At 46.2% G+C, this 17,964-nt stretch overlaps 1 protein-coding gene across 1 annotated transcript; it reads left to right on the top strand.

The window, feature by feature from the left end:
* On the top strand, positions 1-17,639 carry FAM20B (FAM20B glycosaminoglycan xylosylkinase). Its single transcript, XM_044439270.1, has 8 exons — positions 1-40; positions 7,512-8,042; positions 9,822-9,908; positions 10,975-11,084; positions 11,876-12,047; positions 13,241-13,432; positions 13,693-13,752; positions 15,067-17,639. The coding sequence occupies exons 2-8, from the start codon at positions 7,666-7,668 to the stop codon at positions 15,296-15,298; spliced, it is 1,230 nt and encodes a 409-aa protein (XP_044295205.1). The 5' UTR covers positions 1-40; positions 7,512-7,665; the 3' UTR covers positions 15,299-17,639.
* Positions 17,640-17,964: the final 325 nt, after the last annotated feature.

The following is a 17,964-nucleotide window of genomic DNA, read 5'->3' as shown; positions in this document are numbered from 1 at the left end:
GCCCAGGAGCGAGCATGGCGCGCGGGCGGTCGTTGGCCGGGTAAGTGGGGGGAGGGGCTGCCCCCCGCCGCGCCCCGCCGCCCCCCCGCCGCCCCTCCGCGTGGCCCCGCCGCCGAGGGAAGCCAGCCGAGGGGGCGCCGGCGCACGCCCCGCTGGCCCCGCGGCTCGGAGGAGGCCGCCGCCGCCGCGGCCCCCTGAGGGGCGGGAGGGCTTCAACACCTCCTCAGATCCCCCTCGGTAGCCGCCTGTGAGGAGGAGGCACTCGCGCCTGGCATCGCTTTCTCGGGCCTCAAGCGCCCTCGGCGCGGAGGAAGCGGGAAAAAAAGAGAGACGCGCGTTTCCCTGAGCGTGTGCAGAGTTTCTCCCCTTCCCCTCCCCTCCCAAGTGCTCACGTGCACTTGGGGGATTTGCGGGAGGACTTGGAGCTCCGAAAGCGTCGCCTCCCTGCCGAAGCAGCCTTTTCCTCCGAGCCGTGGAGACGGGAGGGCAGAGGCCAGGCATTCAGCCCCCAGCCCCGGCTCCAGGGAGGACGAGCTCGCCGGGGTTTTGATGCCAGGCCTTCCCGGAGCGGGGCAGAGCAGCACGGGGCCTGCAGCCGAAACAGAAAGCGCCGTGGATGAGAAGCCGCCGTGAAAGGCGCAGTCCTGTGCCCGGCTTTGACAGGACGAAAGTCCTACAACTCCCAGCATTCCATGCCGGCTGGGGAATGCTGGGAGTGGCCGGACTTCTGTGTCTGAACACGCCTAGGGTTGCCCCCCAAGTATTGGTTACCTCACCAACAGGAATTAAAACAACAGGGTTAAAAGGGCTGGGAAAGTGGCCTCTCTGAGACAGTTCTTCATACACTGTGAGAGTCATTCTGAATTCTTTAGAATTAGCTATATAAATAGCAGGTAAAATGTTTGCTTTGTGGGTGCAGTAGCAATATTTCTAGGTTGAGATGTTTGCACAGTACTAAAAGCAGCTAACTACCGCTGCACTGAAACATGGCATTTCCAGAGTTCCTGCTGGACTAGAAGGTTTTGTGTATCCCTTTTAGGTAAAGGGATGGTGTATTTTGTCAGAAGCTGCATATTTATTTTTGTGTGAGAAATAGTGCTAGTAATCTTCCCATCTCCACGAAAAGAGTAAACGTTAATTTTATCTCCTTTGAGGTTTGCATGCTAGTTTCTGATCTGATGCAGTAACTTCTCATGTGTGGAAATTCAATACTTCTGTTCAAAGGAAATGTTGTATCTGTATTTCTCCTATTTCTTTTCCCCCACTTTTCCCATATTGTACTTTAAGGGCTGTTGTTTCCATGCACATTCATGACTTGCTGTTTGCAAGTTCCTGTGATGTCTTGTGAAAGTAAAGGGGTCATCCTGGCCCCAGTGGTTTTCAGCTGAGTCTCCCCTCTACCAGATGCACAGTAACCATGTACTGAGGACCTCGATTATGTGTGCAGATGTAAACGAAACCTCTCTGCTGTCTTTGTGTGGTTTCGATCTTCTTTGGTAGTGCAGGTGCTTAGTTGCTCTTGGGCTTTTTGCATAATGTGGCATTAAGTGAGGCACCAATCATGAGTGGGTATTTTGCTCCCTCCCTCCCTCGCCTTGTTCCTTGAAGTGGTCTCCCAGGGGACACCACAAGGAGGAATGAGTCTTTCTTCTCTGACAGTCCCTCTTGTGAATCAGGGATTGTTCACTGCGGCTGTCAGAGAATCCCCGTTGCACAAGAAAGACCTGTGCTCTATAAGACAATGTGGATGTTGAGGGAGGCTTTCCAAGGATGAGATGAGGAGCCTCTCCACTGCGAAGCTCCTTTCCTGGCATGAGAGGGCTCCTCTTGAGTTCTGGGCAAGGGCTGTCCACTCTTCCTGAGGGGCACACACCACCTTAGCAAGAAGGGGCAGCTCCATGCCATCATTGCTGGCAGCGTGTGGTCTGCTCAAGCCATGGACAAAGAGGCCCTGCTCTGTACTGCCGCAAGTGAGTGCAAAGCTTCTGACAGCCGCCCCAAGTGTCCCTTATGCACTTTGGAGGCAGATGACAAGCAGCTGCCACGCACGCCCTGCTGAAAAGAGTGGGGTAGGATCTGTGCTGCTCTTGCCAAGAGGGCCGTTGGCTGCTGGGGTGCCCCACAGTGGATCATGTCATTCAGGGTCAGACGCCGTGACACCCCACCATGAGTGACGTTGACCTTAGAGCAGTCCACGCCTCCTGATCCGGCGTGTGTTTGAATGGCATGATGGCCCACCTAAAATAAGAAACCATGTGGGGTTTGCATGCTGTCTGATTGTGGTCATGAATGATGAATACCCAAAGGACATACGTGCTTGCTTCTGGTGAGCTTGTGGACACACACTGGCAATTTTGAAGAAGTGGCATGTGCCCTGCCACAAAATTGCATGGTGATGGGGCTATTCACAGAGTGAACAAGCATAAACATTTGTCGACTTCACTCGAAAATGTTAAATTGCAGTATAAATATAAACTCCCATTTGAGGGAGCAAACACCCAGTAAAGGTCCCTTTTGCTTAGGGTAGGGGAATTGCTGCAGAAGCACTTGCTCCACAGCTGTTCATATACTCGAGGACGGCACTCGCTCACTCGCGGAAGCAGGGAGTCCTCCCTTGCTCACCTGCTCCCACACCTGCACTCTTGAGAACAGCAAGGAAAGTGGTTTACTTGACTTCCTGGATGACTGACTGTGGTAAAAGCTGAGCACACTGCAATTAAAAGTTCAGCACTCACCTCGGGAGTTGCTGATGTCACCACCAAACCAGCATTAGAATAAGAGCTGCTGCATTACCAGCTCTCTGAGAGCACTGATATGGTTGCCGGGCATATTTCTCCTGGTCTTTCAGTGAGAAATTGTTAGAAGACTGGGAAACTTAAGGATTTAGTGTGCTTGCTTAAGGACTGGTGCATTTTTAGGAGGCCGGAAGCTCATGTGAGCCAAAGGAAATGGGGTGTCTGTGGCTGGGTGCTGGAAGGAACAACTGCAGCCACTGTTGAAGGAAAACCAGTGGGGAGGGATAGGAGGGACGAATGAGGAACGGAAGACGTGAGGCTGGGCAGTGAAGAGTGCGGGCAGAAACCACGGCAGCTGCAACAAGGGACAGTGATGACGGATTAAAATGAAGAGGCGAAATCTGAGTGGTAGTAGTTGATTGCGACTGGACACAAGGATCTGGTGGACGCGTTGGGGGAACTTGGAAGGTGTCGGTGCACCTGTGGGCACCACCTTGCCGAGCCTTCCATTTCCTTTACTTCTGCATATTCCTGCTCATAATCAGGCATACTTAGAGGCAATGAGAACAAAGAGACAACGTCTCGCTGCCTTTATTCAATCTGTCTCCTGTCCAGTGGGGCTTTTCAGGTTCAGTCAAGGCCTATTACATACTAGTCCCAAGAACACTGTAAACCCATCTGAGGTTAGTCATAACATACTTGATAGGCATTCCCAGGGGAAATGCCCTTGCATCTGCCAGTTTTTCAGTGGTTGAACCTGGGGAGGTTCCTAGAGCACAGTCTGGTTCAGTTCTATTCGATGAGTTTCAGTTGGTGCAGCTCAAGGATGTTGACAAAGTGCTTGGACAGGTCCATGCAACTGCCTCTTTCTAGATCCTTACCCCTCTTGGTTAATAAAAAGACAGCGGAGAGGGAACAGCCTGCTGGGCCTCTCTGAGAGAGCGTGTGCTCCTGTGTTGCCTGAAAAAGGCAGTGCTGAAGCCACTCCTTAAGCTCTCTCTGGACCCAAAGATCCTAACAACTTCAAGCCAGTGGCAAATGTTCCCTTCCTGGGCACGGTTCCCGAGTGCATGGTAGCCAGCCATCTCCTGGGATTCTTGGATGAGACTGGTTATCTCAGTCCATTTCAATCAGGGTTTTGGCGTGGAAGCAGCTTTGCTTGCCTTGTATGATGGCTTGTGTCAGGAGGGAGATACTTCTTCTCAGTGGCTTTCGTTACCACTGGCCATGGTGTCCTCCTGGAGCGATTGTCTGAGTTGGGAGTCGACAATAGCAAATAGCAGTGGCTCCACTTCTAACTGGTTGGCTGGCTCCAGAGAGTAGTGCTTGGGGAATAATGCTTGGCCTTGTGAATTCTCCAGGATGGGGTTCCTCGGGGGTCAGTCTTATCCCCCATACTGTTTAACAGCGACACTAAAACTTCTGAGTGGGTTCATCTGGAGTTTTGAATTGTGCTGTCACCAGAATGCTGATGACATTCATTTCTATCTTGCCTTTTCGTCTTTATCAGGTGAGGCTGTGGATGTGCTAAACTGGTATCTGGCTGTGTTGATGGACTATATGAGGGTTGATAAACTGAAGCTCAGTCCAGATAAACTCAATCCCAATGTTGGTGGGTGGTCCCTCTGACTGGGTGGTGGGTGTTCATCCTGTTCTGGATGGGGCTGCACTCCCTCTGAAGGAGCAGGTTCATATCTTGGAAGTGCTGCTTGAGCCATCTTTGACTCTTGAAGCTCAGGTGGCCTCAGTGGCACAGAGTTTAAAAAAACACATTTTTAATGGAAATGTTTTTGGTGTTAAGATGATTTAGATTTTTGTAGATGGAATTTTTGGCTGTTTTAAATGTGTACACTGGAATTATATGCTGTGTTTTATTGTATTGTGCTTTTTGATTGATTGATGGGAACCACTACTGGGCAGTATGGAAATGAAATAAGTACTTGTAGCTCCAGTCACACAATTCAAATGCATCTTGCATTCACTGTTTTCTGTAAGGTAATGCACAATCACATCTGATAAAACCCATTCATGTTTACAGAAGTATTCAGGGATGGCAGAAAAGTTTCATCTCCATTCCTCCTCAGTTTATCTTCACTGGATGGAAGTGCTGAAGGGTTCGTAATTTTTGTTGACAGTTCATCCTGATGCTTATCTGTGAAAGATTTGGCAGCATTTCTGAACCCTCTGGGAAAGTGTGTTAAAATAGAAATGTTTTATTGCTTGTTGTTTTGAAGCACAGAGGTTAATAAACATGAAGTGAGAATGGACACTGTTCTTAACCCATAAACTTCCTGGGAAGAGTGGGGAAAAGCACAGGGGCCAGCTGCTTGGCACCTTCCACTGCTGCTCTCCATGCCTGATCCTCACTGTTGATCTATCAGACCATGTGACTGTGTATCTTCTCACTTCTTACAGGCCCTTTCCATGATTCTATGATTCTGCTCCCTCCTTTCCCTTTAATTATAGTATTTCTGCGATGCAACTCTATAAATTATTAGGAGAACAGATAGTTTTGCTGTCATTTCCAGAGCAGTTCTTGCCCAGTCCCTTTTCTCCTGCAAGCCTAATTCACTTTGTATGGAAGGAATGTGCATGTTTCTTCTAATGGATCTTATCTCATCTACACAAATGCTCTGCTGAAATCCTTCAATAAGCTCTCTGGAAATTAGACAGGTTTGGGAGGAAGAGACTGGCTTTATACAGTATTGCAGCCAGTGATATTGGGCTGGAATGTACATATTTTCTGTTACCCATTCTGGTAAGCAGTAAAATATTGCAAGGCTTAGCTTTCTTTAATGAGACGTACAAAACTGAACATGACTTTGTGTAAAGGGGTGAAATTTTACTTGAAAGATGCCACAAAATCAGGGCTCTAGCAGAAATCCATTATCAAATGCCCTGAGGAGCTCTACCCAGAGCAAAGTCTTACTGGGCCAGTGTTACTCAGCTGGCACAAGTCAAGCAGTATCATTTTCCTGCTTCAGAGAAGAGACCCTGGGCTCCCATTCCTGCATTTGATGGTTATCACAAGGAATGCCTGTTGTATCCTATTTTCCCACAACCACTGCTTACCTAAAACTGCAACTATTATGTATGTAGTGTAATTGATGTATGCGGTACTTTACAGAGCAACCTGAGCAGATGTAACTTTGTAAGCGGCCAGCTTGGGTATCACTTGGGAACTGCTCTAAGCTTCTTAGAGAAAGAGCAGAGTATAAAAGTAACTCAGTAAATTAAAGGTAGTATTGCAAAGAGATTACAGTCTGGATTTTGCTGTGCGGCAGATAACGGGAGAAGGACAAGTGTGTTTGTACTAGACTGTAGCTTTGAAATAGAAAACACCGTGAATGGGAATGGAATGGCTCCAGGTGCTATAAACTGGCACCGCCATACTCCTGCATGCTTCTTGTAGTTGACTGAAAATTATTGTGCTGGAAAGTGACATAGGATGTACTTAGATCTGTACTCTGCACAATGTTACCTTTTGAAGATGACAGACTAGCACTGCCTTCTCCCTGGAAGCTTGGGAACACTTACGTGTAATCCCGGAAGCTGTTGTGTTCTCTGCAGAGAGAGACAACATCATTTGATGACCAAAGCAGCTCAGCTTTCAAATTAAGCCCCTGTAGGAAGCAGGAAAACCCTTTTGCTGCAGGTGGAGGTTTGTTTTTGCTCCTGAGTAGCAGTAAGCTGAAAGTGGTTTCCTTAGCCAAGCCATGGAACTTATCTGAGCCTTGGAGTTCATAGACTAGTTTAGGAATTGCGTGGCTTCCTGGAACCTTGAAAAATCAAATAAACCAATAAACAGCAGATGCCCTTTGGGACAGTCTGTAGAGCTTCCTGTGAACAGTGCCTTGTGTCTAAGGCTTGGTTGGAAGATAGAAGCCGTGTTATGTTGGATGTGCACATTTTAACTTGAAAATTCAGAATGCAGTTTGTCTGCTCTACAGCAATTGAATGCATTTCTTGTTCAACGGAACTCAAAAACTGTGAACAGCTTTAGGTGGCTTTTAGAGCTGCTCAGAACAAAAATGCTTGATCTGTGATGCAATATGGCAGCATTAGATAATTTTAAACGCTCTGTTTAGCTTTCCATCCAGAATAGAAACCATTGGGGCCAAAGGTTTTTCTTATGACCTTAATATTTGCTTGTTTATTTTAATGGATGGTGTTTGTGTGGGCATGGACTGTTACGTGCCAGCAGGCAGGGTAAGATTCCATAGTTCAGATTCCACGTATACACCAAAACTCAAAAATCAAGGAGCTGTCTAGGTTGTAAATTCCTTCAGTAACAGGAAGCAAAGGTTTCAGGAATTCTAAACACTGAAGAAGAATGGGGAGAATTTTCTTTTTCATAACATAAGAATGTACTAATTCAGTCCCCCGTATTGCATAGTAAATGTCTAGTGATCAGGGACTGAAAGGTTATATCCAAACTAAGAGCACAGAGTTCAGACAAAAAAAGTCCTACGACTCCCAGCATTCTCTAGTCTGCTGTGCTGGTTGGGAAATGCTGGGAATTGTAGGATTTTGTCTGATCGCACACAGGATTGCACCCTAAGCAAGTCATGCTTTCGTCTACCTGAACTCAATCTATCTTAAGTTAGTCATGAGCAGTTTATTCCATTGATTTGATTTGACTAGAGCGTAACTCATGTAGACTAGATCCAACCTCATGTCTTTTTTGCTGAGGTAGACAGCAGATGTACTGGGAATCAGCAAATTCATAAACCAGACAGAAAGCTATGAAATCCAACATTGTGTGTTACCTTCCAGGGGTACCAGAAGATGCACCTGCAACAGTGGTTCAGTAGGAGTGAAGATTGTGAATGAAATCCAGCAAGTACCACACTGCTTCTCCCTTTGCATTGTGAAAGACTTCCTGTAGCCTTTGCGAGAGGAAGTCAGGAGAGAAGGGCTGCTTGTCATCATGAAGCTGAAACAACGGGTGGTGCTTCTGGCAATCCTTCTTGTTATCTTCATTTTCACCAAGGTTTTCCTCATAGACAACCTGGACACATCGGCAGCTAACCGCGAGGACCAGCGTGCTTTTCACCGTATGATGGCAAGCTTGCGGGTGGAACTAGATCCACGCCTTGACCACACCCTGCAGTCGCCCTGGGAGATTGCGGCCCAGTGGGTGGTGCCGCGTGAAGTGTATCCAGAGGAGACGCCAGAACTGGGGGCAGTAATGCATGCCATGGCCACAAAGAAGATCATCAAAGCAGATGTGGGATATAAGGGCACCCAGCTCAAGGCGCTGCTCATCCTGGAAGGCGGACAGAAGGTAGTCTTCAAACCGAAGAGGTAAAATTGAAGATTGGATAAAATTATATTAGTTTTCCCCTTGTCAACTTATTTATTTAAAACATTTCTATGCCGCCCCCATCGCAACAAAGCCTCGGGGCGGCTCACAAAAAATACATAAAAACATACATTAATAATAATAATATAATTTAAAAGAAAAAAACATTAAAAAAACCCCGGTGCATTCTCGGCTAATTTTAAAATCCTAATTAATTCAATAATTTAGCAATTAAAATAAGTTTTAAATAAAAAGGTCTTAGCCTGGCGCCAAAAAACAAATAACGACGGCGCCAGACAGACCTCTCTGGGGAGCGCATTCCATAGATGGGGCGCCACCGCAGAGAAAGCCCTCCTCCGGGTACTCACCCTCCTAATATCATTCACAGAGGGTTCCCGGAGAAGGGCATCTGTTGCTGATCTCAAGGGGCGGGAGGGCATATATGGGCGCAAGCATTCCTTTAGATATCCAGGTCCCAAGCCATTCAGGGCTTTATAGGTCATAACCAACACCTTGAATTGGGCCCGGACTTCAATCGGAAGCCAGTGGAGCTGACGGAGAACTGGGGTTATATGAGAATAACACCCAGTCCCCATCAGCAACCTGGCAGCTCTATTCTGCACGAATTGAAGTATCCGGACCATCTTCAAGGGTAGCCCCACGTAGAGCGCATTACAGAAATCTAATCGGGAAGTTACCAGCGCGTGTGTCACTGTCGCCAGGCAGTCATTCTCCAGGAAGGGACGCAGCTGATGTATCAGCCAAAGCTGAAGGAAGTTACTCCTCGCCACCGCCGTCACCTGAGCTTCTAGAGAGAGCTCAGGGTCAAGGAGCACTCCTAAGCTGCGAACCCTGTCCCTCAGAGGGAGTGCAACCCCATTTAGGACAAGGCCCAAGTCCCCCATCCCGAGGCCCGAGCCACCCACCAACAGGACCTCCGTCTTGTCTGGATTGAGCTTCAGTTTATTGGCCCTCATCCAGCCCATTACCTCGGCCAGGCACCAGTTCAGCACAGCCACTGCCTCACCTGGATCGGTTGAAAAAGAGAGGTAGAGCTGGGTATCATCAGCATACTGATGATTCCGCAGCCCACACCTCCTGATGACCTCTCCCAGCGGTTTCATGTAGATGTTAAATAGCAAAGGGGACAAAATGGACCCCTGCAGAATTCCATGGCATAACTGCCATGGCGCAGAGCCATAGTCTCCCAGCACCGTCTTCTGGAATCGGCCATTGAGATAGGAGCGGAACCACTGCAAAGCAGTGCCTCCGACCCCCAATCCCGCTAGCCTATCCAGGAGGATACCATGGTCGATGGTATCGAAAGCCGCTGAGAGGTCCAGGAGAACTTAATAGCCTGCACTTGGACTCCCCAGAGAGGATTACCTTACCAGCATTCCCCAGTGAGGAATGAAGACAGAATTGGGGATATGGGCAGCTACTTGTTTACCTCGTACAACTGCACATGTAAGAATGGTGGGAAAGGGACCTGAAGTGCTACTGGAGTCGTCTGAGAAGCAGCCACAAGAAAGCAAGTCCCTTACTGCTGCTTCTAAGTGAGAATCAGCTCTGTGTCTCTTGAGCGGTCTACGTAGCTAGATCATCCAGTTGCTGACAGTTCTGTTGGTCATCTCCCTTGCACATATGGCCATATGAACAGTTGCAAGGAGATATGACCCAGAAGTGAATTGCTCAAAATTACTTTCTTCTCAATACGTTACCTTGGGATGTTGTAAAATTCAGCAGAATGTCTTGTTTCTATCTTTTGTCCTGATGTTTAGGTATGCCAGAGACTATGTGGTAGAAGGGGAGCCTTATGCTGGATATGACAGGCACAATGCAGAGGTGGCAGCCTTCCATCTGGACAGGTACAGAAATGTGGAATTAAAAGGCATTCTTGGGGATGAGAAAGAGGCCTCTTAACCTGCTTTAAAAATATTTTTTTAAAAATACCTTGACTAATATTGTGAGGAAATATTGGCTTCCTGCTACAGAGCTAACTCAATCTCACTGTTTTCTGGTTTTATTTATATTACAGCAGTTCCAGGCCATCATATTTTCATATTGCATTGAATTTTTGAATATGGGTTTCAGTAGGGCCAGATTACAGCAGCTCATATAGGCTGGTTGCATATGGGAATAAAGTTTGCTTCCTGCCGATCAGGCCTCTACTGAGGATAGAAATGGTTAACTTGGGTATATTTAGGCAGGTAGGGTATTATAAAGAAAGCAGATGCATTACTTTTGTGGATTTGCTTGTAAAACTGTATGAAAGCAGTAAAATACTGAGGCATGCTCTGAAGGCAAATTATCCAGCTACTTTCTTGAAGTACATTGGAGTCTGATCAATATGCAGATGGGGGACCATGTGCAAATCCCATGTATGCTGCCTTGACTTCCATAGTAGACCAAAAGTGGAATATAAATATACTAAAGAAAGAAAATATCACCTTGTCCTGTCTTAAGTGGCTTTGTTCCTGGATGAGCCAAGGTGTAGGTGTTCCTTCTTGGAGATGAAGCTAAAGCCACACTCTCAGAATGAAAGCATGCCTCACGCGTGGTTCGAGAAGCACTTACTCAGCTCGGGCCCAGCCCACCCAGCCTCCCCATGCTTGGGCGCAGCTGCTGAACAATTTGTTTTGAGGCTCAAGCCAGTAATCCACTCCTCCTTAATAGCTTGCGAAATGCCAAGTCCACCTTCACTTTGTGCCTGCTCTGCTTAGTGAGCTCCCTCCAATTTATGTAATGTGCCTGGTAGCCCAATTTAGGACATTCTCACATAATTCAGATACGATCTGTACATACTTAATCTCTAGTCTAAGTGTTTTAATTTATCGGGGCTTCTTCTTCAAATATGAAATGGTGTGGGGGGGGGCGTGACCATAGTGCTCATTCGCATGTCTTATTTTGTTCTTGTCGTTTTCCTTTAAATAGAATCTTGGGTTTCCGACGAGCCCCCATGGTGGTTGGCAGGTTTGTGAATCTCCGCACAGAGATCAAACCGGTTGCCACGGAACAGCTGCTTAGTACCTTCCTGACATTAGGTAGGTGACAAAGCAAATGTCCCGAAGGCCACTAAAATAACATTGAATCGAAGCTTTCAGAAATCGGTCATTGACTGCCTGGAGAACATGGCAACTGACGGTATGCTTCTGGATTCCTACCATGGAGGAGAAGAAAGATCGCATCTGCTTTGGCACTCACTTCAAAGATTGCACTATGGGGAGGATTTTTATCTGACACTGAATATTTTTTTCTGTTGAGAAGCAGTCTTGGCCATTTTATTTCTTTCTCTGTTAACTGGGACAGCTGTGTAGCTAGGCTGTGCCCAAATCCTTCAGCAGTAATTTCAACATTATTTTGAAGCAGCGATTCATTTTTAAAACCATAATTCTCCAAGTAGTTAAAGTGAAGGTCTGCCTCATACCCTGAGACCACTGGCCTTGTATAGGAAAATATGCCTACAAAATGCAGTAATGTATATACTTCAAAGAAAATGTTAGTCTTTGTATTCAGCAAGGCTTTAAGTTCATCAGGAATGAGAAAACATTCTGTTACTTGCTTGGAGCCTTTTTCCAGAATATTGGGAGGAAAGCTGGGTTTTCTTTTGAGCAAGAGAAAACAGTTTAATCTGTAGTGAAGCCCTATACGAGACTACTCAGAGTAAGTTCCCTGGAATTCCATGAAGCATACTTCCAGGTAACTAGTACAGGCTTACAACTTTAAAGCTCAAATCCTTTCTCCCAGAAAGATTCTGAATCACTCTCAACATTTAAAATGCTAATATCAAGTTGACATGAGATGGCATTTTTGTTTGTTTTTGCTTGCTTCCAAGGTAATAATACTTGTTTCTATGGGAAGTGCTACTATTGCCGGGAAACAGAACCAGCCTGTGCTGAAGGAGACACCATGGAGGGATCGGTCACCCTGTGGCTGCCGGACGTTTGGCCTCTTCAGAAGCATCGGCACCCGTGGGGAAGGACATACAGGGAAGGCAAACTGGCCAGGTATGGGGCTCAACAAGGTGTTTTCCTCTTTGCTCTGCTTTTGGCCCATGCAGGGAATGGGCACTCATTACCGATGCAGTGGGGAATACCAGTCATTTTTTCTGAAACTCCTCTCATAGCTATAGACTTCTGACATGATATTTTACATGTGCGTGGCAGTGCTAGAACACGAAGGCTTATCAGGTGGAAAGCAGGGTGGTGACTGACAAGACCGTACAGTGGACAAAGTGTGCCTGAAAGCAGGGCTGTGAAGGGTCTCAAGAGACAATTGGGAATGAAGTCCCACATGGTTGTCCCGGAAGTTCCTGATCTGTGCTTTTAAGAGCAAATAATGTTATTTCTAGTCCATTTCTACATTAATCTGTGATTTTTAAAAATGCATAAAAATTGAGACTCTTTTATCTCAAAACTTAAGCTTTGTAAGTTTCCAGGAAGTATAACTTGGATTTGTCTGTCTTTCCATTTTTTAAAGATCAAATTCCTCAAGTACCTATTCCACATCCATTCCTGGATTGAGTCATTGATTATAATCCCTTTGATCTTTCATTGTTCCATTTGTAAATGTTCAATCTGTCCATCTCCATTCTCAAAAGCAACCTGGAATCTTCTCTTGTCCCCAGATTCCTGCCTCTTGTTCTAGGGTTGTGGTTGAAAGCCACAGATAGTGCTTTTGATCATGATTTGGAGTTTCAGGATTCATGATTGCAGGCCTCCAGATAGCGCCCCTGTGGTGTTCTCTTGCCCTTTCTCCCCAAGAGTCTAATGCTGGGTTCAGAACATTGGCATTACATGGCATTTTAGGCAAAATAAGAGGACACATCTGCATTTTGTGGATTTGTGTGAGATTATTAAGAGACCAGGATCTGATTTGTCCAGGATAATAGGGTGCACGAAATTAAGAAATCAGATCGTAATGGGGCTGTAGGAAATGGGCAAGCCATTAAGTCGAGATGACTGGTCCGCCTAATATGGTGGATGAACAGTGGGTTGAAATATTCTGCCGTCTGTTGCTCTGAGTATTTGCCAGATAGGTTTTGAGACCATTGTGTGGTATGTCTTTCCATAGATAATCAAGAGGCAGGCACAGGTCTGCATGTAGCAGCTCAGAAGTGATAAGGCTCTGATCTTTTTAAATGATGCCAGCCTTGGAAATCTGGGGAGCCTTGATGCAGGTTCCTCGTGTATGCTTGCAGGTGGGAATACGATGAGAGCTACTGTGAAGCTGTGAAGAAGACCTCGCCCTACGACTCAGGCCCACGGCTGCTCGACATAATAGATACGGCCATCTTTGATTATTTAATTGGAAATGCTGACCGACATCATTACGAAAGCTTTCAGGATGATGAAGGGGCCAGCATGCTTATTCTGCTGGACAATGCCAAAAGGTGCCAACCCTCTTGATAAAGCGACAACTGTGAGATTGTGGCTGGTTACGCTTGGGCTCTTTCCAGTGGTGTTATGCTTACCAAGATGGAAGAGTAACAGCTGAAGTTTGCAAGCCATTCAGCATGGCTTGTTCATGTGAAAGCATGTCATTTGCTTCAGTTTGTGGGTTGATTCAAACGCTGTAAGCGCATGCTTGGATGATTGGGGAGAGGTGTCACATTCTGAAAGATTCACCTGATTTCTCTCTCTCTCTCCATAGCTTTGGGAATCCTTCCCTAGATGAGAGAAGCATTCTTGCACCTCTTTATCAATGCTGCATGTGAGTATAGAGAAAGGAAGCTATTGATCTCATCAGTATACAGCCAGCAAATCTTAGAAATAAATTGCTAGTGAGTAAATACCACCCCCACCTCCAGCATCCTGGACATGTGCATGTCTGGCCGTTAATCCAGTGTTAATTTGACAGCTGTTCTATACAAAGGCATTTATGCGCAGCAGTATCGAAATCAAGGGTCTGAAAGGTTCTGGAGTTTCTGTTTGGACAGAGATCCTGGATGCATGTGAAATTTATCACATGGTCTGACCCAGCGTGGCTCTTCATGTTCCTCCAGAGCGAACTCTATGATCTCTGCTGGCTTCTGGGGTTCACCAGAGTCTAGCAGACACCCAGCTGCTTTTTGGATGATGGCAATAGAAAGGGTGGGGGGGGGAGGCCCAGCAGATGTTGTGGACTGCAACTCCGCTCATCCCTAGCCAGCACAGCCAATGGTAAGGGATAATGGGAACTGCAATCCAACAGATCTCTGGAGGGCACAGATACCCCATCCCTGATCTAGGATTAACTGGAGAGCTTGTGTGACATTGTGGCTAAGACTGAGCTGTAAAAACTGTACAGGCCCCGATTGAAATCGCACTTTTCCATGATCTCTGTAGGCAGGTCTCACCCTCAGTAGCCGTACTTCCAGCCTGCTCCAAGGGCGCTCTGAATACTCTTTATACCCGAATAGAATCGGACAGCAGTCTCAGAGTCCTAAATACCTTAAATGGTCTGGCCGTACATTTCAGAACCTGCAGATGCTGCCTGCAAGAGGCTGCAGTATCCTGCACTGTGTATGACTCCTGGCCTTTTTCTCGTTCCCCCAGGCCCTACCGCTTCCTCTCACTGCTTACTTAGTCTGCCACTTTCCTCATGACCCTGACAGTCCTCCTTCCTAAGAAAAACATCCCACTGTACAAAAACACACTTGTGCTTTCTGGTTGACCACATGCCTCATAAATATGTCGCGATGACTTGCATAATCCATTTTTGCATATTATATATGTATATATCATATTCATATCCTGCCTTTTCTGCAAGAAGGATTTTCTTTTCTCAGCTTTCCAATAAGATTAGGCTAGGCTGAGAAATTGTGACAGGCGTGTGGTCGTGCGGTAAGCTTTGTGAACCCGGGCTGTCCCACTTCTCTGTTTGAACTGATCTGGCAAGAATAGGAACCGTTCTGTTCGTACTTCAACTTGGACCAGAAGAATCACTTTCCTGCGACAAACCCAAATGTGTCAACACGATGTCCGTCATCCTGGTGTCTGTAGCGCAGGTGTGGATTTGTCACCTGTGCTTTCTTTTCTTTCTCAGCGTCCGCGTCTCCACTTGGAACAGGCTGAACTACTTGAAGAACGGCGTGCTGAAGTCTGCCTTAAAAACTGCCATGTCACATGACCCCATCTCACCTGTGCTGTCTGCCCCTCATATGGATGCCCTGGACCAGCGACTCCTAAACATCCTGGCTACTGTAAAACAATGTACAGACCAGTTTGGACCAGACATTGTGCTGGTGGAAGACAGGATGACACTTTCCCATTTGTAGCTTTAACCGTTGGTTGGGATTCTTTCATTCCTTTTCCCCCTTTCGTTTTTTATACAAATAAACAAACAATAGAAAAACAGCACAATTGGTTCTGCGAGGCTGCAAGCAGGATGGACTGGAATAAGAGGAGAAAATAGCAGCGGTTTGAAAGCCCAGCTGAAATCAAGGAACTTGCCCTCCGGTAGACCTGTATCGTTTTTGGATGTCCATTGCTGGCAGTGGATGTTGCGTTGGGAGCTCTCCTGGGATTCCTTGAGAAGAAATGGGAACTGGGCACCAACACAAACTGGTTCTAGGGAACAGTGGTAGTCCCCTCACCAGTCCCAAATATAATCTTAGTCCAGTTCCAGGTTTTAAAGAACAGGCTGTCCTGGCATTCGTGCCGTCTGCCTAAAAAGAGAGCAGCGAGTCGAATGCGACTGTTAAAGAGAAGGCGCTCCTGCAACACGCATGCACCCCCCCCATCCACCCCCCAGCCATCTTTGGCTGGAACTTTCTCAAGAGCTCTGTGGAGAAAAAAAGTTCAGCTGAACCCTTCAGTGCCAACATTTAAGGAGAAGGGCTGTTTAATTTCCTTGTTGAAAGCAATACATCATCGGCAAGGCTGAACGATGACAAACAGGCCCAGCCAGTCATCAAGATTAGAGTATTTGCAGTCGTGGCTGTGTCCCTACATGCAAGAGTCCTTCCTGCCTTGATTTAAATGCCATTCCATTAATACTGAATTCTTTAAAAAACAAAACAAAACCCACGCACACACTAAGCAGTACACTACAATTGAACAGGATTCTTATTTTAAACAGAGGGGAAGGAGTGAGCCCCTTTGTTATATCCTCTCAGTATTGACAGCCTTTCCTGAGACAAATGGGGTTTGTTGCTGAACTTTGCCAATAATTTAAAAGATGGATGCTACCAAGGGCGTGGAAATGTTTCTGATCGGTGTGTCATTTCTTCTGTAACGCAGTCATAGGTGCCACACTGTCATTTCTTAGGGCTGGGCTGAACTTAACAAGCATCTTCAGTATGCTTTTTCTAATTGGCAGATACTTTCTCCTTTTAAATTCAAGTTGTGATCTGCTGGCTTTGTGACCATAAACCTGCAATTGTGTTTCTAAGCTTGAGGATGTTTCTGGTGTGTCCCTATTTCAAAAGGTAAAGCTGCTCTCCCTCCACTATATTTAAGAGAGATTGTTGAAGCGAATTCTGTGTGTTAAGTCTGACATGGAGTAGTGTAGTGATCTGTGATAAGAGTGATGCTTCTGGGAAGCCATTCAAGAGAAACTTAAAGATGGGGTCTAAACATCGCCTCTCTAGCTGGGCGGGGGGGGGGGTCATTAGTTTGGGCAAATGATGTAGCATCCTCCTACGGTATTTTTTGTGAGCCGCCCTGAGGCTTTGTTGCGATGGGGGCAGCATAGAAATGTTTTAAATTAAATAAATAAATACAGAAATAGACCTGGCCAAGCCTTGGAGCACAAGCATTTTATGGCTCTATTTCAATGATTTCCCCCCACCCCCAGAGCATTTTCGGGCTTGTGTTCTCCATCTATGCCAGTAATTGTGTTACTGATGTAAACAACAGTAGCTTGAAGTCTTGACTTGAGCAAGTGATCCAGTGGAACAAAGAACTTTTAGAAATTAATTGGTTTCTGATGCAGCTTCAGCTAAAATACATTGAGTTGCAATAAGGTATAATAGTTGATATTTGGTTCCTCAAGGGTTGTTGCTACAATGGAAATTTAACTTGAAGCTAGGATCAGCTCAAGTGGTTAAGTTACATTCTTTGGTCACATGAAAAGCCTGCTCTTAGAAGTAATGTTGCATCCAGAAGTGGATGCTGGTGGGGAACCCTGTTACAACTTAGTTGCAATTCTTGAGACATCTCTCATGTTCCCCTTATCCTTACACAGGTAGCTGCATGCCAGTATGAGGCCATCTGATCCAAGTTGGTTAAAAGAGGTTAATTTCAGTAATGGACATAGAAGTAGCTTTGAAACACTGAGGTATTTGAAAGAGGTGCCTCAGTCTGAATTGGCAAGAAGGCTAAAAGAAACCATATAAGCTTCTATTTTGGCATCTAACGAACTGGAACTGTCAATTAAAAAAAAGAAAGAAACTAATTTATTTAAGAAGGCAACTTATTTGTGTGGCAGCTGAAGCAGAATGCTCAGCCATTACACCTTTTCTTGGAACTGCTAAGGTTGCCCTGGGGAACAGCTGCAAATGGAAGCTGTCAGGAGAAGAGCAAACGCAATGTAATCTCAACCATGTTCTGTGTTTCCCCAGGGTCAAACTCTGCATAAATAAGTATTCAGTGAATAAAGGTTTTAATAAAACGAGAGTGGGTTTGTTATTTCTATTTTTAACTAGCAGCGCGTTCATTTCATTGTCTCAACAAAACCTTTACATTCTTGGGATAGAGATGGACAACCTAGGCGCTTTATAGGCGTAGTGCAACTCCCTCTCAAATTTGCTTGAATGCCACGGGAACAGACCGTCTGGTCCCTCGCACACTAGTGTGGGCCAGTTCCTGGGAAGAATTAAGCTGGCAAGAAAAATGCTTGCGAACCTTAAGGCCTGAACTGAAAACCTCGGACTCTGGTGGGATCCTGGCTAGTGAACCATTGTGGTACTGTGCTCAGAGCCCACTTTGGGCATGGAAGAAA

The sequence above is a fragment of the Varanus komodoensis genome, unplaced genomic scaffold (assembly GCF_004798865.1).
Source record: "Varanus komodoensis strain SLA01 unplaced genomic scaffold, ASM479886v1 scaffold34_1, whole genome shotgun sequence".
Lineage (NCBI taxonomy): Eukaryota > Metazoa > Chordata > Lepidosauria > Squamata > Varanidae > Varanus > Varanus komodoensis.
The sequence above is the reverse complement of the archived record's forward strand: the minus strand, read 5'-3'. Positions and strand labels throughout refer to the sequence as shown.

Excerpts from the sequence above, each read along its gene's own strand:
- FAM20B (XM_044439270.1), top strand. The coding sequence starts at position 7,666 with ATGAAGCTGAAACAACGGGTGGTGCTTCTGGCAATCCTTCTTGTTATC. Across the intron at positions 9,909-10,974 it reads GCAGCCTTCCATCTGGACAG|AATCTTGGGTTTCCGACGAG; the intron begins GTACAGAAATGT and ends TCCTTTAAATAG. Across the intron at positions 13,753-15,066 it reads CCTCTTTATCAATGCTGCAT|CGTCCGCGTCTCCACTTGGA; the intron begins GTGAGTATAGAG and ends TTTCTTTCTCAG.